General features: G+C 40.9%; 1 protein-coding gene across 3 annotated transcripts in view; it reads left to right on the top strand.

Annotated features, from left to right (window-relative positions):
* LOC132811042 (ATP-binding cassette sub-family C member 9-like) overlaps positions 1-22,966 on the top strand; it is a 141,134-nt gene that overhangs the window by 10,738 nt on the left and 107,430 nt on the right. For all 3 annotated transcript variants that reach the window (XM_060822753.1, XM_060822754.1, XM_060822755.1), the window contains exons 3-8: positions 1,615-1,724; positions 14,770-14,842; positions 15,444-15,500; positions 15,600-15,785; positions 20,827-20,979; positions 22,564-22,719. In XM_060822753.1, the coding sequence (XP_060678736.1) occupies positions 1,615-1,724; positions 14,770-14,842; positions 15,444-15,500; positions 15,600-15,785; positions 20,827-20,979; positions 22,564-22,719 (735 nt within the window). The remainder of the gene's footprint in view (positions 1-1,614; positions 1,725-14,769; positions 14,843-15,443; positions 15,501-15,599; positions 15,786-20,826; positions 20,980-22,563; positions 22,720-22,966) is intronic.

The following is a 22,966-nucleotide window of genomic DNA, read 5'->3' on the forward strand; positions in this document are numbered from 1 at the left end:
CGTAAATACAATTTAAAGACCGAAAATGCATTGCTTCTAAATGTGGAAACTTTAAACAAATGTGTTCCATTTCATGAAATTCTTGGATTATTGTACTGGCACTTACTGGGCATGAGTCTTAACTGCCCCTAATTTGATACCAGTTGCTTCTAGATTGGTGATATTTGATTGTACCATGGCTGGTATAGGAATAAAAAAATACACTGGCTTGAATCATCTAGTCAGCAGCAATGTGCAGTTATTTTCTTTATGAGCTGTTCAGTGATGTTATGACATGTCTCTGGACCTTCTGTCTCAAAGGTAGGGACTCTATCACTGCGCTACAAGAACCCTATATTGCTGCTGAGCATAATTTCATGTCATTACACAAGCAGATTGGGCATGAATCCAGGCCTCTTGGTGTAGAGGTAGGTGTGCTACCACTGTTCCGCAAGCCCTGTACGGTGCACAATGATTATCCCAACTTGCCACGGCTATGCCTTTTTTCCGCAGTCTTCCAATTGTGACTGTCACAGAAAGGGTCAACAGAGAGTCCTTTACAGAATTCCTTGAGAGCAATATTGAATATGGGGAAAAGAGGATTGTCCCCCTTTAAATGACGCTGTCTGTCATACTCAGGTGAGTTTAAAAGTTCAGGGAATATAAGTAAGTGAATTACAGAATGAACAGGTGAAGTGGATGAGGTGTGTAGGTGGGGGAGAAGGTAATTGGGTGGTTGAGAATAGTCCATTTGGGTATGGGTTGTTTGGTCTGGTTTGGTGAATGTAGGGTGGGGGCTACTTGGGTAGTTGAGCCAGCTGGTTGGAGGGGTAATTACAATGTTGGGAAATAAGTAGCCATGTGATCAGGGGAGGAGGAGGAGAATGTAGTGACGATATTGATTATTGCTTTGGGTTGGGTGGAGTGGTAGTCAGGTTTGGTAGGTGTAGTCAGATCTAGTTTGTGGAGATGGTAACAGGGATCAGTTATTCAGGCATTACTGGAATGTGCATGGTGACAGGGGTCAGTCATGTGGAATATTTGGGCTGTGGGGGGGGGGAGCTGATTGGTTTGGGGTATTTCATAAATTCTGATTTCGGGGGGATGGGTAATTAGGCTGTTGGATATTTGGCCACTTGTATAAGTCCATACAGTGTGTACACAGCTCTGAACTAATCAGTGTCTTAGGTTCATCATTGTATCCCTGCTCTTGTATTCTATACTCCTAAAAGAATATTTATTTAAAATTCATTCATGAGCTGTATGGTTACATGTAGGCCAGACTAGGTAAGAATGGCAGATTTCTTTCCCTGAAGGATATTAATGAACCAGATGGAGCTTTCCTGGCAATCGACACTGGTTTCATGGTCTGCGTTAATCCTTAATTTCGGATTTTTAATTGAATTCAAATTCCACCACCTGAGGGGAGTAGAGAACCCATTGTGTCAGTGTTTTTGTCATGATAATATATTCTTGTATAACTGATATCATAGCGTGCATATTTTCTACTCTTCTGTTCGTACTTCTGAAATATGTTATTGTAAATAATTTAAAATACTTTGTATACTGTTGTAATGTGAAAAAAATTGTCATTCAGTTTTTATGCTGAACTAACATATAATATATTTATTTTAGGGTTACTTCTGTCCAGGATATTCCAGAGACATACCACCGTTAGAACTACAAGATCCAGAAAAAAAGTTTCATCAATCTTATGTCAATGTTCTGTCACAGATTACCTACACGTAAGGAAACATGTGAAAGCGTTTTGCTCTAAATAAACGTTGTCTAAGTTTAATTGCTGATGTTGTATTACAACCGGATTGTAATGTGATGACAATTTTTCTGATAAGATCAAAATTATTCCAACATGATGGACAATTTTTAAAAATGTGATTATTATGGTAATGATGTTATTCAAATCCATAAAAGTTTTTCAACTGATGTAGTTTAGTTATTTAAATGATTAATCTTTAGCTAGCTAATATGCGTTTAAGTCTCCAAAGACATGAACACATAATCCATGCTAGGGATACGTCTTTATAATACCTGGGGAGTGCTGTATTCCTGCCGTGGGAGAAAGTGAGGACTGCAGATGCTGGAGTACCAGAGTTGAAAAATGTGATGCTGGAAAAACACAGCAGGCCAGGCAGCATCCGAGGAGCAGGAGAATCGATGTTTTGGGCACCTATTCTCCTGCTCCTCGGATGCTGCCTGGCCTGCTGTGTTTTTCCAGCACCACATTTTTCAACTGTATTCATGCAGTGTAAATTTGAGTTCTTGTTAGCATATTCGATATTTAAGGAGAAGCATGGAAGTTCTCCTTTTTAATTGATCCATAAAATAGATTATTCAATCAAGTATTTATGCATTGTTGTATAGGGACCTTGCTCTTAACAAATTGGATTCCTCTTACTTTGCAATACAACTGTGACCACACTCAAAGTTACTCACAGTAAAACTCTTCACGAAATTCAACATCCTTGAGAAGTTCAACATCACATGTTGACATCATCTGTTTTAAATAGATTTCTGGGTGATGGAATTGCAATTTTCCATCATTCATATTATCATGAAGGGTAAAAGTTTTAGTGCATATTGTGCTGTGATTAGAATTAGTGACCTGAGAAGATAAAAAGTAGTGATTGTATGTGAAACGCATATGACAGCTGTCACTTTGACTGGCAAAGCTACAACGTTAATTCAGGAAAGATCAGTCTACTTTTATCTTATTTTGAGATTTGTGGGGAGACACTTTTCAACTACGATAGTTCCTATCTCCTTAATCCTCTATGCTTGTAAGAAGTGAAGAAAATGATGTTGATGTTATGCATATGGACTTTCAAAAAGGTAATTGACAAATGGGCACATGACAGATATTTTAACAAAAGTAAAACCAGGAGCATGAAAGGGCGGCACGGTGGCTTAGTGATTAGCACTGCTGCCTCACAGCGCCAGAGACCCAGGTTTGATTACAGCCTCTGGCAACTGTCGATGTGGAGTTTGCACATTCTCCCTGTGTCTGCGTGGGCTTCCTCTGGGTAGAAAGGAAACTGGGTAGAAAGCAGTTGTGTTATCCCTTTTGATTTGGAGGAAGTGGGAGGATTGTAAGGAGAAATTTTTGAGAGTGAGGACCAGTTCAGCCAGGTGGATGAGGGTGTTGGGGAAGAGTACTGGTTGGGACTGCATGAGAGGAATAAACAGAGGGCTTCAAAACTTTTGTCGTGGCGGATTGATGTGTACAGGGACTGGATGTCCATGATGAAGATGAGGCATTGGGGCCGGGAAAACAAAAATCTTGGAGGAGGTAAAGGGCATGGGTGGTGTCACGGATGTAGGTGGGGATTTCCTGGACTAAGGGGGACAGGATGGTGTCAAGGTTTAGTGGGACAGGTGCAGGCTGAGGCAGTGGATCGACCGGGGCAGTCAGTTTTGTGAATCTTAGGAAGGAGGTAGAATCGGGCAGTGCAGAGTTCACAGACAATAAGGTTGGAGGCTGTGGATGGGAGATCCCCAGAGGTGATGAGGTTGTGGATGGTCTGGGAGATGATGATGATGATTTGGTGATGGGAGGTGAGGTCATGGATGATGGTTTGGTGAATGACTATGCCCTCCAGCACACCACCTCCACTTCACACACCACTGCTCTTGAACCTCCCCCCACCTCCCAGTCCTCACTTCCACCCCATCAACCTCCACATACAACGCATCATCTTCCACCATGTCTGCCACCTCCAAACAGACTCCACCGTCAGAGGTCTATTTCCCTCCTCACTCCTATCAGCGATCCAAAGCAACCATTCCCTCCACAACCCACTAATCAGGTCCACAGCCCACACCCCAATCCTGGCACCTTTCTCTGCTACCGCAGGAAGTGCAAAACCTGCACCCACACCACTCCCCTCACCTCCATCCAAAGCCCCAAAGGATCTGTCCACATTTGTCAGAAATTCACCTGTACCTTTACCAATGTCATTTACTGCATCCTTTGCACCTGGTGTGGTCTCCTCTCCATCAGGGAGACAGGACGCCTTCTTGCGAATTGTTTCAGCCGCACCCAACAATTCCATTGCCCCGCGGCTGAATACTTCAACTCCTCCTCCCATTCAGTCAACGACATGCAGGTCCTGGGCCTCCTCCACCGCCAAGCCATTACCACCCGACGCCTGGAGGAGGAACGCCTCATATTCTGTATTGGGACCCTGCAACCACATGGGATAAATATGGATTTCGACAGGTTCCTTATTTCCCCTCCCCCCACATTATCCCAGTACCAAGCCTCTAACTTGATACAGCCCTTCAGACCCATCCATCACTGCCTCCTGTGACCTTCTCTCTCACCTTCATCCACCTCTCACTTTCCCAGCTACTTTCCCCAATCCCCACACCATCCCCCTCCCATTTATCTCTCAGCCTGGACCCACAAGCCTCACTCCTGATGAAGGGTTTATGCCCGAAATGTTAATCCGCCTGCTCCTTCGATGCTGCCTGATTGTTTGTGCTTTTCCAGCACCACACTCTTGACTCAGTCCTCATGGAATTGCCAACTTTGCTGAGCTGCCTGAGGAAGAAGAAGTGTTGAGCTTCCTTGAGCGTTGCATCTACGTGGGAAGTCCAGATCAGGTTTTCGGTTATCATCACTCGTAGAAACTTGACGCTGTCCACCCTCTCAACCTCCGTTTTTGTTGATGTAGTTGGGAGCATTCTTCACCTTTTCTTTCTGAAGTCAGTGATCAATTATAGAGGCATAGAGATGTACAGCATGGATGCAGACCCTTCTGTTCAACTCGTCTATGCTGACCAGATGTCCTAAGTTAATCTAGTCCCATTTGCCACCTCTTGGCCCATTTCCCTTTAAACCCTTTTGGTTCATATATTCATCCAGATGCCTTTTAAATGTAATTGTACCAGCCTCCACTGCTTCCTCTGGCAGCTCATTCCATAGATGTACTACCCTTTGCGTCAAAACATTGCCCCTTAGGTCCCTTTTAAATGTTTCCCCCCTCGCCCTAAAACTGTGCCCTCCAGTTCTGGAATCTCCCACACTAGGGAAAAGACCTTGTCTATTTACCCTATCCATGCCCCTCATGATTTCATAAGGTCACTCCTCAACCTCTGACATTCCAAGGTAAACAGCCCCAGCCTGTTTAACCTCTCCCTATAGTTCAAACCTTGCAACCCTGGCAACAAACTTGTAAATCTTTTCTGAACCCTTTCAAGTTTCACAACATCCTTCCTATAGGAAGGAGACCAGAATTGCACACAATATTCCAAAAATGGCCTCACCAATGTGCTGTACAGTTGCAACATTACCTCCCAGCACCTATACTCAATCATCTGACCAATAAAGGAAAGCATACCAAATGACACCTTCACTATCTTATCTACCTGTGACTCCACTTTCAAGGAACTATGAACTGCACTCCAAGATCTCTTTGTTTAGCAACACTCCCCAGGACCTTTCCTCTAAGTGTATAAGTGCTGCCCTGATTGCTTTTCCAAAATACAGCACCTCACGTTTATCTAAATTAAACTCCTCGGCCCATCGGCCCATCTGATCAAGATCACTTTGTACTCTGAGGTAACACTCTTCACTGTCCACTACACCTCCAATTTTGGTGTCATCTGCAAACTTACTAACTCTGCCTCCTATCTTCAAATCCAAATCATTTATATAAATGTCGAAAAGCAATGAACCCAGCACCGATCCTTGTGGCACTCCACTGGTCACCGATGTCCAGTCTGAAAAGCAACCCTCCACCACCACCCTCTGTCTTCTTCTTTAACTTTACGTTGAGAGAGAGGTTGATGTCATTGCACCACGTCAATAAGCCCTCTATCTCCCTTCTATGCTTTGACTCATTGCTGTTAGATATCTGTGTCATCAGTGAACTTGTAGATAGTGTTCATTTAGAATTTGGCCACACAGTCTTGGGTGTACAGGCAGTGCAGGGGGTGCTGTAGTGTTGAGTGTCGTTATGGAGGAGGTGCAGTTACCTATTTTCACTGATTGCAGTCTGTGGGTCAAAAAGCCGAGGATCCAGTTGCAGAAGGCAGAGCTGAGACCAAGGTAGCAGAGTGTTGAGATCAGCATGGAGTGGATATTGGCATTGAAGATGGAGCTGTAGTCAATGAGCAGGAGTCTGACGTGGGTGTATGTGTTGTCCAGATGCTCCAGGGATGAGTGCAGGGCTGGCGATATGGGATCTGTTGTGGACCTGTCTTATGTCGGTAGGCAAATTGCAGGGGATTGAGGCAGTCTGGGAGACTGGAGTTGATGTCGGCCGTGACCAGCCTTCCGAAGCACTTCATGATTATTCAGGTCAGAGCCACTGGGCGTTAGTCAATAAGGTACATTGGATGTGCTTTTTTAGATATGGGGTGATGGTGGTCTTGATGCATGTAGGGACTATAGGAGGGAGAGGTTGAAGATATCGGGGAATAGCTCCACTAGTTGGTCTGCACAGATCTGAGTGCTTGGCTGGGGACGTCACTTTCCTTGTGTTGACCCCAGGAAGACCAGTGGTGACCAAGGGAACAGGTGTGTCAGAGCAGGTGTTACCGCACTGCTGGCATTCTGCTCAAACCAAGCAGAGAAAGCATTGAGTGTGTCAGGAAAGGATGCTTGGTTAACAGCTCCAAAGTTGTTAATATATTATTGTGTACTCTAGAAAGACCAATTTTTGCTCACTTCCCAGCTTTCCAACAAATTAATCAACCTTATTTCAATACCACTGCTTGCCATCAGGGTCTATCGAGTAGAGCTTTAACAGTCAAAGTCCTCCCCAAAAAGATAGAAAATTAACTGACAATACATCCTGGTGAAGAACCCTCATACAAGAATTTGTTTCCTCTTTAAAATTACATGTCTTGAGTTATCTAGTTCATCTCTGTACAGTACAACAATAAGGATCACAGAGCATCTGACGCCCCTTCTCATGTCAGGACATCCTTGTATGATACATTCAGTCTCAGATCATTAACTATTTCTTCCTGAAGTTTGTTGCATTTGTGCTCACCAAAATTTCAGATAAAATTTCCAGCACAAGTTCCATCTTGGTGTCTGTGTTGACTACTTGTCTGTGTCCGAGGTAACCTTTTTGGTATCAGATTTGCTGCAGACACAAAGGTTGTAGCATGCACTTTTATTTAAATTCATTACTGTTTAGATGAGGCACTTATCAGTAGTTTATGTCAAATTATTTCGAATGGTTTGCAGTTATTTCTACAATGAACTGCTGGTAAGACAGCTGTGTGTGGAATCTTGTGATACCAAACATCAGAGCAAGTGTTTCATGCTGGATGTTTGAATAATTAGACAGTACTTGCAATAGACTTCTTGATTCGAAGACACTTGGACAGCCACTTTTTGATGCACACTTTGAGTGTTTTATGCGTCATTTATTTTCACAATTATCTCCTCACTTGGGTCATAGTATTGCAGGATTCAAGTTTCTACTGTTATTGCTGTTTTGAACGATTTTCTTTATTCATGGGATGTGGGTATTGCTGACTAGGCCAGCATTTATTGCCCATCCTAATTGCCCAGAGGGCAGTTAAGAGTTAACCTCATTGCTATGGGTTTGGAGTCACGTGTAGGCCAGACCAGGAAAGGATGATTGTTTCCGCCCCATGAGTTGGGGTGATTCCTATAACCCGAAAGCGTACAGTCAAAAAAATGTCAATCTGACCTATATATCATCTGGTACTTCTTACTATTGATAAGTCCTTTAGAACAAGTTGTAGGGAAGCTGGATTTCCAGGATTTTTGCGCTGTGACATTACAGGAATTGAGATATTTCCAAGTCCAAATGGTGAGTGGTTAAGAGGAGAATCGTGTTCCCATATGTCTATTGCCCTTATCCTTATTGATAGTTCATTCTTTTGGTTTGGAAGCTGCTCTTTAAAGAGCCCTTGTGTATATTTGTTGTGAATATTCCAAGTTGTTAAGTTCTTGGGTGACAAGGAGTGAATTGGCTCTCCTTTTTCTTTTAGCTTTAATTAGCAAAATAGTAAGCCTTTTAGTTACTAACCTAGACAAGAATTAATAACTCATACAGATTTAGAATCTGAAATGAGTTTTTTAAATGATGCCAAAGGTTAAAAGATGTGAGTCAGCCCCTCTCTGTGACTTGTAAAGTGTAGATAGTGAAATATTGGTAGGTAGATAGTTGATTTTGGTATTCTTGGCTTTGCAATTAAAATCCATTTGCCCAGTTTCCTTTTTAATGGTGGTCAGTTGGCAGCATTTTGAATAAGAGAGTTATTCTGTTGTCCTGTTTCCTCTGATTGGCTTTTAGCTTTCAGAACAAGAGACTTCCTTTACCTGCAATGCATGGTTACCTTCACAGTTCACTAGTGCATAAAACAAGGCTAGTACACCTGGGTGCCTCAATTCTGTAATATATCTTCCACGAGCGCACACTGACCAAGATTACAGGCGGTTTTACTTTTTTTTTGCATGTTCCTGGAAGAGCAAAACAAAATATATGCAAAATGTAATTTTTTTGCTGTCAGCCTGTCTCTTTATATCTTCCTGTTGCACCTCTCCCTTTGTTTGAAGTTGTCTGTGCATCTTATGCTTGTGACATTCCATGGGTCCTACACTGAATTTACATCCATAGTCTTTTTTTTGTCTATAGATTATATGATTTTATATTTTGAATGTCATTTATGTTAAGTTTGGATTTTTGAATTCGTGATATGTGGATGTTGTGTAACTGAAGCATGAATGATTAACTTGTTGGTATTTCTGTAGCCACGTTGGTAACATTTTTGTAACCTTTCAGATAAATGTTTTTATTGTTTTAGAAGGAGTTATGATTGAGCAGGGTAAACATCTGTAATTCATGTTTCTGTTAGAAAATTCTAGATTTTGAGATTAAGGGAAACACCTATAGCATAGAAGTGTTCTTTTCTAAATGTTTGTGCTATTCTGCAAGTGCATTTAAATAAAGATGGATATACAAAGCAGCAGTGATATCAAAATACGACGGCAAATGATTGTAAAGTGTTTCATGGCACAGTTTTGGCAAAGTACTGAAGGGGTTTTTGCTGGTAATCTGGCAAACATTTGACCCTGAGTCAATAAAAGCAAATACATAGCCTTTTAGGAATCTTGTTGTACTGAAATTTTGAGGTGATAGGGAAGAGATACAAAACGATCCAAAAAAGCAATTTTTTTTTTCACACAGAGGGTGATGAGTGTCTGGAACAGGCTGAAATGTGTTGCTGGTCAAAGCACAGCAGGCCAGGCAGCATCTCAGGAATAGGGAATTCAATGTTTCGAGCATAAGCCCTCGATTCCTGATGAAGGGCTTATGCTCGAAACGTCGAATTCCCTATTCCTGAGATGCTGCCTGGCCTGCTGTGCTTTGACCAGCAACACATTTCAGCTGTGATCTCCAGCATCTGCAGACCTCATTTTTTACTCTGGAACAGGCTGCCAGAACTAGTGGTGGAAGTGAATACAATTTCATCATTTTAGACAGGTACATGTATGGGAGAGGTATGGAGGGAGATGGATCAACTGGAGGCAAATGGGACTAGATTAATTTGTGAAAATTAGGTGGCATGGGCAAGTTAGGCCAAAGAGTCTGTTTCTATACTGTAGACCTCTATGACTCTATGATTTTATTTCTGAGAAGGGGAGATGATAGTAAAATTACATATCTGAGAGTAAGGCTTGGTGATTAACCCAGACAGAAGTGATTGGAGAAAACCCAAAAGAAGTTATTGAAGTGGAGGAAATTTAAACTCCGGTGTATGAAAGCCCTCCAAAGAAGTGATTAGATTTTCCAGACTTGGGGAATTATATTTACATTTAATGTAAGTCTATTGAGTAGTTAGAAGAGAGATTGTTTTCTGTTCTCTATTCTATGTGGATTTCAGAACTGCGCACAATACTATAGATTTGCTCTAACCAATGTTTCATACAGTTCCAGCATAACATCTCTGCTCTTAACTCTATGCCTCAGCTAATAAAAACAAATAACCCATATGCCACCTATTTGTCTTGCCACCTGAAGGGACCAGTGGACATGCACACAAAGATTCCACTGATCCTCAGTGCTCCCCAGGTTCTTAATATTCATCATGTATTCCCTTACCTGGCTTGTCCTGCCCAAGTACATAATCTCATTTATCTGGAATGAATTTCATTTGTCATTGATCAGTCCATCTGACCAGCCCGTTTATATCCTCCTGTAATCTAAGGCCAGACTTCTCACTATTTACCTTGCTGCCAATTCTTGTATCATCTGCAAACTTGCTGATCAGTTTTTCTCCACTCAAATCTAAATCGTTTATATGAATTTGCAAATGATGTTGTCTGGCTATGGTTGTTTACATTTCTACCAACTTTTATTCATGTATCAATGTCATGATCTTTTGCATTTTTTTTCAAGATCATTTTTTGAAAGTTTCAATTGGCATTAAGATATAACCAGGTTCGAAGCGGGGTGGGAACCAGAGCATTAGGTTAGAAGATGCAACTGTTGGTATAAACGTAGATGCAACAAGCAGAGAGACTGTGAGGATAGGTAGATTAAACTGGTAAGAAGATGGGAGTCCAGGCAGAAGGAAGCAATGCAAAGACCAAAGCAAAGGTTTGAAAAGAAACAAGTAAAATTGGGCAACAGATTCATATGATAAAGACAGTGAGATTGCTAGATTCTAAAGGGAACAATGAATATAAGGGCAGTGTATTTGCATTCCCATAGTATTCGAAACAAAGTTGGTGAACTTGTGCAAAGGGGTGTAATTTAGTTGCCATTACAGAAATGTGGTTGCAGGGTGGTGATACCCTTGGATATTTAATTCCCAGTTATCAGGTGATTAGGAAGGATAGACAGGGAGGTGGGATCCCACTCTTAATTAAGCATGAGATTAGGGAAATAGGGAGAGACTATGTAGGATCTAAGGAGAAAAATGTTAGATCCATTTGAGTGAAGATCAGGAATAGTTAGGAGAAGTCGTTCCTGGTAGGAGTAGTCAATAGGCCTCCCAATAATAATGCTACAGTGGTACAGGCGATCAATCAAGAAATATCTGCATGTAAGAACGGAACGGCAGTAGGCGTGGTCTTTAACTTGCACATTAACTGGCCAAATCAAGTCGGTAGAGGCATTCTTGAAGAGGAGTTCATAGAACCTATCCCTGATAACTTCCTTGAGCAAAATGTTACCGAACCTACAAAGGAGCGTGCAATCTTACATCTGGTCCTATGTAATGGGACAGGCAAAATTAATGATTTCGTAATTAAGGATCCTCCCAGAAAGAGTGATTACAGTAAGATTCCATTTTGGATATAAATGGAGGGTGAAATAGTATAATCTAAAACCAGGGTGTTATGCTTAAACAAGGGAGACTATAATGGGATAAGGAAGGAGTTTGCTAAATTAGACTGGGGACACAAGTTACATAATAGAATGATTAGCAATTTTTGAGAAGCTTTGTAGCTCAGGTTGATAAGCATGTAAGTTGGCTCGCTGAGCTTGAACGTTTGTTGTCACCATAGTAGGTAACATCAGTGAGCGTCTCCGGTGAAGTGGAATGGTAGAGAAACAGTGGAGGACTTTCAGAGAGAATTTTCAGTGCACAAGGAAAGTACATTCCAGCCAGAAACAAGGAAGAGCCAGCCTTGGATAACCAAGGAAATAAAGGAAGGCATCCAATTAAAAGCGCAGGCTTACAAAGTAACCAAGAGTAGCGGGAAACAGGAGGATTGGGAAAACCTTACAGAGCAACAAAGAACCATGAAGCCAGAAATAAAGAAAGGAAAGGTACATTATGAATACAAACTAGCACAGAATCCAAAAAAACAGGTAGGAAAAGTTTTTTTTTATAAAATGGAAAAGGGTGGCTAAAGTGAATGTCAGTCCCTTGCGGGATGAGAAAAGGGAATTAATATTGGGTAGTGCTGAAATGGCCAAGGCCTTGAATAGCTATTTTGTGTTAGTCTTTGCAGTGGGAGATGTGACTCATGTGCCTAAGGATATGATTGGAGTGAGGACCTCAATTCAATTGTTATCACTAAAGAGGTAGTGTTGAATGAACTTGAGGGTCTAAAAGTAGATATGTCTCCTGGTCCTGTTGGAATGCATCCCAGGGTGCTGAAAGAAATGACAGAAATTATAGTAGATGCATTAGTGGTATTTTACTAAAATTCACTGGATTCCAAGCAGGTCCCGGCAGACTGGAAGACAGTGAATGTCACACTGCTGCTTTAAAAAAGGTATAGGCAAAACATAGACCAGTTGACTTAACATTTGTGGTCAGGGAAAATGCTGGAGTCTATCATTAAAGAAGAAATAGTGAGACATCTGGATGGAAAGAGTTCTACAAGGCAGGCGCAGCATGGATTCAGGAAGGGCGGGTTGTGTTTTACAAATGTACTGCGGTTCTTTGAGGATGGAGGGGAACAGGTGGATATTGTATACTTCGATTTTCAGAAGGTGTTTGATAAGGTGCCACACAAAAGAAGCATCCGTAAGATAAGAATGCATGGAGTTGCAGGGAATGTACGAGCATGGATGAAGAACTTGTAAACCAATAGAAAGCAGAAAGTTGGGATAAATTAGTGTTTCTGTGCTTGGAGATCAGTGGTGAGTGGGGTGCTGCAGGGGTCAGTGGGCCCGCAACTGTTCATGATATCTATTAATGAGTTGGAAGAGAAGATAGAGTGTAACATATCCAAGTTTGCTGATCACTAAGTTGAGTGGAAAGGCAAACTGTGAGAGGATGTGGAGGGTCTGCACAGAGATTTAGATAGGTTAAGTGAGTGAGCCAGAGTTTGGCAGGCAGAGTACAATGTTGGTAAATGTGAGGTTATCCACTTTTTGGGGGGGGGGGGGGGGGGGGGGGGGGCAGAGGGGTAGGAAATGTTTGAAGTAACATTTAAATGGTGAATGATTGCAGCACGCTGTTGTGTAGGGGCACTTAGAGTCTCAAACATGAATAGCTGAAAGTTGCAGATGCAACAGGTAACAGGAAGGCAAACGGAATATTGGCTTTCATTGCTAGAGGAATTGAAATTAAGAGCAGGGAGGTTCTGCTGCAATTGTACGAGGTGCTGGTGAGGCTGCACCTAGTGTATTGTACACAGTTCTGGTCTCCTTACTTGAGGAAGGATATACTGGCTTTGGAGGCGGTGCAGAAGACATTCACCAGGTTGATTCGGAAGATGAGGGGGTTACCCTATGAGCAGAGGTCGAACCGCCTGCGACTATATTTGCTAGAGTTTAGAAGATTGAGAGGGGATCTTATAGAAACATATAAAATTATGAAAGGTAGGCAAGTTGTTTCCGCTGTGGGTGAAAGTAGGCTAGGGGAAATACCCTCAAGATTCGGGGCAGTAGATTTAGGATAGAGATGAGGCGAAACTGCTTTTCCCAAAATGTAACAAATCTATGGAATTCATTGCCCAAGGGAACAGTAGAGGTAGCTGCATTAAATATATTCAAGACACAGTTGGATGGGTTTTTGCATGGCAGGGGAATTAAGGGTTGTGGGATAATGCAGGTAGGAGGAGCTGAGGCAATGAAATTAAAAGCAGGGAGGTTGGTAAGATTAGCCATGATCTTAATGAATGGCGGAGCAGGCTCAACAGGCCAAATGGCCGCCTCCTACTTCTGTTACTATCCAACTATGAAATCATACAGTCCTTGATCTTGTCATAGCACAGACGGACAAACTGATCAAAATTCATGTCATCATATTAGTTCTAGAAGGTGAATTCTACAATCCACTTTTACATGAAGCCGATCCTCCAGCTTTTTCCATAGCTTAACAGGATCTCCTTGGTCCTCTTTAGATAAGTCTGAAGTGTTGATGCTATGCAGCTCTTCTCCTTCATGGTATACCTTTGTTTTCATCACTTGTTTATTCAGTATGCAATCATTAAGTCTAAAAGGCACAAATTCGTGCTTTAGTTTAAAGTCCTGAATTCCGATAGGACATCTGTGGCTTTTGAATTCATGCTGGTTATTGAGGAGGTGGTTTTCCAGTTTGCATAATGCTTTCACTTTTTCAGGAAAATCGCTGCCTATCACCATTTTGTATTTTAACACAATTAGCACTCTTCCTGGATGAAGTGGCGTAGGTTCAGTGAATTGAAAGTCTCAAACAGGTCTATTTAACAGACAAACTTATAACTTATAGTTACAGAGCGCCATATGTATACATCTTGCAGCCTAGCATGCTTCTTGTAGGACTCCTCATGGCTGCTGACCCTGTGATGTCATTCTGGTCGTTGGCTTATTATTGTACTCAGCTGTTAAATCAGTATCACAGCATACTAAGTTTCTGGAATCTATGCTGAAACATTCAGAAGCTGACACTAGATCCCAAATCAATCCAAATTAACTTTTATTTTTGCAGCTATGGTGTCAACTGTATTGGAGAAAACCAGACTATTATAAATGATAACTCTTTGCAGTTAGTGTCGAGTCAAAAGGTTGTGGATTCAAACCTGCTACAGCTCTCATTGCACAATCTGTTGGTTAAGTGCAGTGCTGAGCAAATACTATATTGATAAAGGTAAAGTAATTTGAATGAGTCTTTTAAACTGAAGTCCACTCCATCTGTTCTGAAGGATGCAAGAAATTTGTTGGAATTCTTTTAAGAGCAAGAGGTCTCCTGGTACTCTGGTCGACATTCTCACACACCCAAAGCTACAAAAGACAATTAACTAGTGACTTATCTAATTTATTGTTTGTGAGAACTTTCTTTGTACAACTTGCCTATCATGTTTGCCTTCATTACAATAGTGCTTTCTGATTCATTGTGTAGGTGGATTTCATGGGTTTTGAAAAGTGGTTATAAGGAACCAATTAAGATGGAAGACCTCGGAAAACTCCCTCAGGTTGTTTATTAATTAGTGTATAAATTTGTTAGAACGTGGACTTATTTTAAAGGTTCTGTGTAAAAGAAAAAAAATGAATTATGCACATCTGAACTGTCAGTCATTTTTAAAGATTTACTAGAGTAAGTATGTAATTCTTGGCAAGTTGCAGTACTTCAGTGAAACCTGGCAGGTTGGGCCTTTTTCAAGTGAGAGTGCTAACCTAAATGATGATTTTTATTCTTTCAATAATAAATTTTTCTAACCTATTGTTAGCTTCATCATTGGAATGTACCATCTTTGTTAAAGAAATCAGCTTATATGTACAGAAGGGAAAATATAAATTCTGCATCAGTTAAATGCAAAGTAGTGAATAGAAATTTGAAAATGTACACCAGTGAATTTAGAATCTTTTTTGTTAATCTGAAGCTTTGGTGGTTTGAAACTATTTTCTTTTGTTCATATTTGTCCCCACTCTCTACTGTATAGGTTCTGAGTATGCATCAATTGCCTCCCTTGGGTGCTTCGACTGATAGTAAATATTTCAAGTGTGTATATGTAACTGGTGTTCACATTCTAAACATTGTAGTTATCCACCCTAATATTTGTATTTTTCTCTTAGGAAGAAACTGCACAGAAAAATTTTGATTTATTAAAAATGTATTATGACAAGCAAAAGGTAAGTTTTTTTTAAAATTCTTGGAAGCTAGATAATTGAGAGTTTATTTTCTAAGAAGTAATTATAACTTAAAGTTGGTATTTTAAAATTTAATTTTAGGCAAAGACACCTTCAGGAAGAGCAGGATCTCAAGATCTAGCCAAAGTTTATGTCAAAGCTTTCGGGGGCCCTTTCCTGATAGCATCATGTTTGAAGATTATTGGTGATCTAGCAGGATTAGCGGGGCCACTCTGCATTGATGGTATTCTTAGATTTGTGTCTGCTGAGTCAAAGGAATCAGAGAAGGTAAGAACAATTGTACTTTTTATTTGCGCTGTTGTGTTGTGGTCAAATACAAAGCTAACACCCCAGATGTTTTGGTTTTGAATCCCATCACAGTCAGTTGTAAAATTGACTTCAGTCACTGTGGTATTTTGCAGATAGGCCCAAGAAACAATCAATGAAAGCTACCAGATTTGTCAGCCAACTCAACCTTTCACTGATATATTTTCAGCAAATAGTTCCTAAGATGCTACATCAAAGGTTATTGCAGAAAATAAAAGTTAATGGTGTAGGGAATAACATATTGGGATGGATAGAAGGTTGGTTTACTAATAAGAGTCAGAGAGTAGTCCTAATGGGATATTTTTTAGTTGGCAGGGTGTAATGAATGGTATGCCACAGGGATCGGTGCTGGGGCCTCAACATTTTATATAAAAGAACTCAAGGCCATAGATTTAGAGTAAGAGGGGAAAGATCTAAAAGGGACCTAAGCGGCAACGTTTTCACACAGAAGGTGGTGAGTCTATAGAATGAGCTGCCAGAAGAAAGGCGGCACAGTGACTCAGTGGTTAGCATTGTTGCCTGGTTTGATTCCAGCTTCAGACGACTGTCTGTGTGGAGTTTACACATTCTCTACATGTCTGCGTGGGCTTCCTCCAGGTGCTCCAGTTTCCTCCCACAATCCAAAGATCTGCAGGTTAGATGAAATGGCCATGTTAAATTGCCCATAGTGTAGGTGAGGTTCATTAGTCAGGTGTAAATGTAGAGTAATAGAGTAGGGGAATGGGTCTTGGTGGGGGTGGGCGGACGATTCTTCAGAGGGTCAGTGTGGACTTATTGGGCCAAATGGCTTGTTTCCACACTGTAGGGATTCTATGAAGGAAATGGTGGAGGCTGGTACGATTGCAACATTTAAAAGGCATCTGGATGGTTATGTGAATAGGAAGTGTTGAGAGGGATATGGGCCAAGTGCTGGCAAATGGTACTATTTAACTTAGGATATCTGGCATGGATGAGTTGGACTGAAGGGTCTGTTTCCATGCTGTACTTCTCTACGACTCTCTGATTTGAATGAAGGACTGAGGACTTGCTTACTAAATTTGCTGGTGATGCAAAGATCAGCAGTAAGGCAAGTTGTGAAGAGAACATAAGCATACTACAGAGGGGTACAGATAAGTTAAGTTTGTGAACAAACATGTAAGAAATGGAGTGTGATGTGAGAACATATGAAATTATTCATTTTGGCAACAAGATTGAGAAAAAGGTGCGTTATTATCTAAAATGATAAGTTGCTGAGTTCCAAGATGCAAAGGGATCTGAGCATCCTCGTTTATGAATTGCAACGGTTTAGTAAGTTTTGCACAGCAAAAAGAAAGCTAATAGAATGTTATCATTGATTACTAGGGCAATTTAATCCAAAAGTGGAGAGCTTATGCTTCAAATGCATATGGCATGGCTGAGACCACATTTGGAGTACTCTGTACAGTATTGGTCATCTTATTTAAGGAAGGATACAATGCATTGGAAGCAATTCAGAGAAAGTTATTGGACTAACACCTGGAATGGCTGATTGTCCTGTGCGGAAAAGTTAAATAGGCTAGGCTCATGTCCACTGGAATTTAAAAGAGTGAGAGGTGGCTTCGTTGAAACATACAAGATCCTGAGTGGTCCTGAATGCACAGATAGAGTCATAGAGTCATAAAGATGTACAGCATGGAAACAGACCCTTCAGTCCAGCCCATCCATGCAGACCAGACATACCAATCCAATCTAGTCCCACCTGCCAGCACCCGGCCCATATCCCTCCAAACCCTTCCTATTCATATACCAATCCAAATGCCTCTTAAATGTTGCAATTGTACCAGCCTCCTCCACATCCTCTGGCAGCTCATTCCATACACGTACCACCTTCTGCGTGAAAAAGTTGCCCCTTAGGTCTCTTTTATATCTTTCCCCTCTCACCCTAAACCTATGCCCTCTAGTTCTGGACTCCCGACCCCAGGGAAAAGACTTTGTCTATTTATCCTATCCATGCCCCTCATAATTTTGTAAACCTCTATAAGGTCACCCCTCAGCCTCCGACGCTCCAGGGAAAACAGCCCCAGCCTGTTCAGCCTCTACCTGTAGCTCTGATCCTCCAACCCTGGCAACATCTTTGTAATTCTTTTCTGAACCCTTTCAAGTTTCACAACGTCTTTCCGATAGGAAGGAGACCAGAATTGCACGCAATATTTCAACAGTGGCCTAACCAATGTCCTGTACAGCCACAACATGACATCCCAACTCCTGTACTCAATACTCTGACCAATAAAGGAAAGCATACCAAACGCCTTCTTCACTATCCTATCTACCTGCGATTCCACTTTCAAGGAGCTATGAACCTGCACTCCAAGGTCTCTTTGTTCAGCAACACTCCCTAGGACCTTACCATTAAGTGTATAAGTCCTACTAAGATTTGCTTTCCCAAAATAATTATCTGAAATAAACTCCATCTGCCACTTCTCAGCCCATTGGCCCATTTGGTCAAGATCCTGTTGTAATCTGAGGTGTAACCCTCTTCACTGTCCACTACACCTCCAATTTTGGTGTCATCTGCAAACTTACTAACTCTACCTCTTATGCTCGCATCCAATTCATTTATGTAAATGACAAAAAGTAGAAGGCCCAACACCGATCCTTGTGGCACTCCACTGGTCACAGGCCTCCAGTCTGAAAAACAACCCTCCACCACTACCCTCTGTCTTCTACCTTTTGAGCCAGTTCTGTATCCAAATGGCTAGTTTTTCCTGTTTTCCATGAGATCTAATCTTGCTAATCAGTCTCCCATGGGGAACCTTGTCGAATGCCTTACTGAAGTCCATATAGATCACATCTACTGCTTTTCCCTCATTAATCTTCTTTGTTACTTCAAAAAACTCAATCAAGTTTGTGAGATATGATTTCCCATGCACAAAGCCATGTTGACTATCCCTAATCAGTCCTTGCCTTTCCAAATACATGTACATCCTGTCCCTCAGGATTCCCTCCAACAACTTGTCCACCATCGAGGTCAGGCTCACCAGTCTATAGTTCCCTGGCTTGTCTTTACCGCCCTTCTTAAACAGTGGCACCATGTTTGCCAACCTCCAGTCTTACGGCACCTCACCTGTGACTATCGATGATACAAGTATCTCAGCAAGAGGCCCAGCAATCACTTCTCTAGCTTCCCGCAGAGTTCTCGGGTACACCTGATCAGGTCCTGGGGATTTATCCACTTTTAACCATTTCAAGACATCCAGCACTTCCTCCTCTGTAATCTGGACATTTTACAAGATGTCACCATCTATTTCCCTACAGTCTATATCTTCTATATCCTTTTCCACAGTAAATACAGATGCAAAATATTCATTTAGTATCTCCCCCATTTTCTGTGGCTCCACACAAAGGCTGCCTTGCTGATCTTTGAGGGGCCGTATTCTCTCCCTAGTTACCCTTTTGTCCTTTTTATTGTCCAATCTATTTGTAAAAACCCTTTGGATTCTCCTTAATTCTATTTGCCAAAGTTATCTCATGTCCCCGTTTTGCCCTCCTGATTTCCTTCTTAAGTATACTCCTACTTGCTTTACACTCTTCTATCCTGTCTATACCTGACATATGCTTCCTTCTTTTTCTTAACCAAACCTCAATTTCTTTAGTCATCCAGCATTCCCTACACCTACCAGCCTTCCCTTTCACTCTGACAGGAATAGATGTTGAAAGATTCTCCCTTTTTGGAAGAATCTTGAATTGAGGGTCACTGCTTAAAAATCAAAGATCACCCATTTAAGATCGATGATTTTTTTTTTCTTTTTGAGGGCTGTGAATTTTTGGAATTGTCTTCGTAAACAAGCTATGGAAACAGTCGTGGAATATTTTTAATGCAGAAGTAAATCGATTCTCAATAAGTAATGGGGAAGCAATGGCCTGGTGGTATTATTGCTGGACTTAGTCCAGAGACCCAGATAACATTCTGTATTAATAAGTTGGATTTGGGGATGAACTGTAATATTCTAGGTGACAATGTGATTGTGATGAGGTTTCAAGCAAATTTCCTCTCTTTTAACCTGCATGAAAGCTAACATGCAGGTATAGCAAGCAATTAGCAAGGCGATAGATATCTTGGTCTTTATTGTAGGAGAATTTATCAACAGGAATAGAGAAATTCTGCTGTATTTGTTTAGAGCCTTGGTGAGATTGCACTTGGAATCTTAAGTATAGTTTTACTTTTCTTACTGAAAGAAAGTTGTACTTGTCGTAGAGGGAGTACAATGAAGCTTCATCAAACTGATGCCTGGAATGGGCAGCATGGTCCTTTTTGAGGAGAGATTGAGGAGTTTATGTCTGTATATCCTGGAAGAATGTGAGGTGACCTCCTCAAAGCATTAAAACCTTGACAGAGCTTGGCATGATAAATGCAGGAAGGCTGTTTCTCCTAGAGTATCTCAACTGGGGGACACAGTTTCAGAATAAGAGGTTGTGTTTCACTTGCAATGAAATGAGGAGGAACTTTTTAAATCCTTGGAATTCTCCACTTCAGATACTGGTGAGGTATTGTGGAAAATATTTGAAAGAAATTGATAAATTTTCCAACCTGATAATGACCTGTTTATTCCTACCCTGTTTTATGTCTGTAAATAATTCTCAGTCTATGGCAGTATATTACCCCAAATCTTATGCTGTAATTTTGAAGACTTGTGTTTAAAAGTCTTTTGTGTTGGACTTTCATTCAAAGCCTTCTGAAAATCCAAATATACCACCTCTCCTGGTTTCAACCTGAATATTCTATTAGATGAGGATTCTGAAGATATTAGACTCATGCTCAAAAACTCTAAATAGGTTTGTTAAACATGATTTCTCTTTCATGGATCAATGTTGACTGCCTGTCGTCATTTTCTAAGTGTCTAGTTATCACAAACTTTACAATAGATTTTAGCTTTTTTCTGACTACTGATGTTAGATTAACGTATATGTATAAATATGCTGTGAAAAGGCTTTGGTCATCTTGAATAGTATAAGTAATACTGTCCTATATCTTCATTTCACACAGGGAATACATTTTGTGAGTTTCTGGGAATTTATTAGTAATGGATATGTATTGGCATTCTTGATGCTATGTACAGTTCTCCTTCAGAATGTTTGCTTACAGATTTCATACTACATTGTTATCCGGGATGGAATACACCTAAAAACAGCTCTTCAGGTAAGAAGCAGTTTTCTTTTTTCTCTCTACCTTTCAAGTCAGTTTTTGAAATCTTGTCTCCCTTTGTAAACCTGTCAAGATTTTCCAAGCGTTTTACTCGATGGAAGTTTAGTAATGTTCTTTCTCCTTCTCCTTGACATCACAAAGCAAATTTGCTTTAAGATGTTAAATGTGTTATTGATCAAGATTTAGATTGTTACCATTTTTTCCCCAAAATAAGTTGGTATATTTCACTCTGGTCATGTTAAGAACTTCAAATTCTTGAACTCGGAATGCCTCTTCTGCCGATGCTTCCTCATCATTGCCGACGCTCCAGCCACTATCATAGCCAATAGATTTCCCAACTCTCGAGCACCTTGCTCATTGTGACAACAGAGAACTGACCAACCAAATCAAGTCCCAAGGACTGAGGGATCATTGTGAGAAATGTTCTGTGTGCTGGCAGACAGTGGCTGCTGAGGTCCTGTTTGGCATGAGGAATTAGTGTTCCATTCAAAAAAAAATTTCTATCTGTTTTCCTGTCCAAGAACAGTTGGGACAAAATGAGAAAGTTTTGAAGACATTATCCATGTTTCGAAGAACTGACAATGAGCTTAAAAATCCAGACAAGAGTTGAAAACTAACTTCATGCTGCACTATAATTGCAGTTTAGGATTTGTCATATAATGAACTCTGGAAACTCTGCATTTCTGCAAATGTGTTGCTGGTCAAAGCACAGCAGGCCAGGCAGCATCTCAGGAATAGAGAATTCGACGTTTCGAGCATAAGCCTTCAACAACACCATTGAAATTATTTCATACATTTGGGGGGGGGGGGAAGCCATTGCAAATGCAACTGTTTTTGGTTTAGTGGGCAGAGTTTTATTGTTGATAAATCTACTGTGCAAAGCAAGTTGGCAGTTGTTTAAATTAGGTCATGGTTTGGAATTTAGCAGCCATGTGACTGTATCACCTGTGAGTTATGTTAACCAGGGCTCAGGGGAGCAGCAGCTAAAGGAAGGCAAGGATTCTCAAAGCCCAGGTTCAGCAGTTAAGTACTAATTTAACACAGCTTTTGGGACCAAGAAGCACTGATGTGTATTTCCACCCCCCCCCTTGCTGCCCTCTATGGTAATGCGTCATCTTCCTGGTGATCTTCGAACCTGTCTCCTCCTATGATCTGCCTCTCCCTTTTGTCCTTCCTTCACTCATAATCCAACAGCAATCTTTCTCCCCAACCCAGATTTGCCCATTGATTTGAAATACATCTTTCCTGCCTGACAGCAAACCCATCTTCAATATGGCTGACTGTCAGATTTTAAAAAATTCTTTAGCTTTTAGTTGAATTTGGCAACACCTCCAATTTCCTGGTATTTCTGAATTTTCTGACTGCTGGCAGATACCTTGGCACCCTCCTTGCTTATCGTCCACATTGTATTGATTTCATGAGTCTGTGATTTTGATTTTAAAGCAAAGTGCTGGAGTATTTGGTTAATGTATAACCTTAATTCTTTTCTATAAAATAGTACAACTGTAACATAAAATGGTTTGGTAAATGAGATCCTCAATGTGGTAACATCAGTGTGTTCTCCATTGATTTTCTTAGACGATGATTTACTTGAAAGCCTTGTCACTGCCTACATGGGTCTTCAGTGGTGGTCATCTGACTGTAGGCCAGATAATCAATCACATGTCAGTGGATGCTTTTCAAATAATGATGGCAGCATTTATGGGATACTATGTCATTGCAATTCCAACACAGGTATGTTATCTACATAAAAGCTAAATGAATGTTGATTTAATGGAAAATGAAAAAAGGATATGTATAAAGTAAATCACATCTGAAATTTTCTCCTTTAGATTAGCCCACAGCCTGTCAATAATGTCTAATTTGTCACACTACCTGTCAGGTGTTAAGTAGTAAATTAAGAATAATTTCCTCCAGCTAAATATGGGGAACACTTGGAGCCATTATCTTCAGTCACCTTCACAAACTGCATTCCCGAGCT

This window comes from Hemiscyllium ocellatum, chromosome 4 (genome assembly GCF_020745735.1).
Source record: "Hemiscyllium ocellatum isolate sHemOce1 chromosome 4, sHemOce1.pat.X.cur, whole genome shotgun sequence".
Taxonomy (NCBI): domain Eukaryota; kingdom Metazoa; phylum Chordata; class Chondrichthyes; order Orectolobiformes; family Hemiscylliidae; genus Hemiscyllium; species Hemiscyllium ocellatum.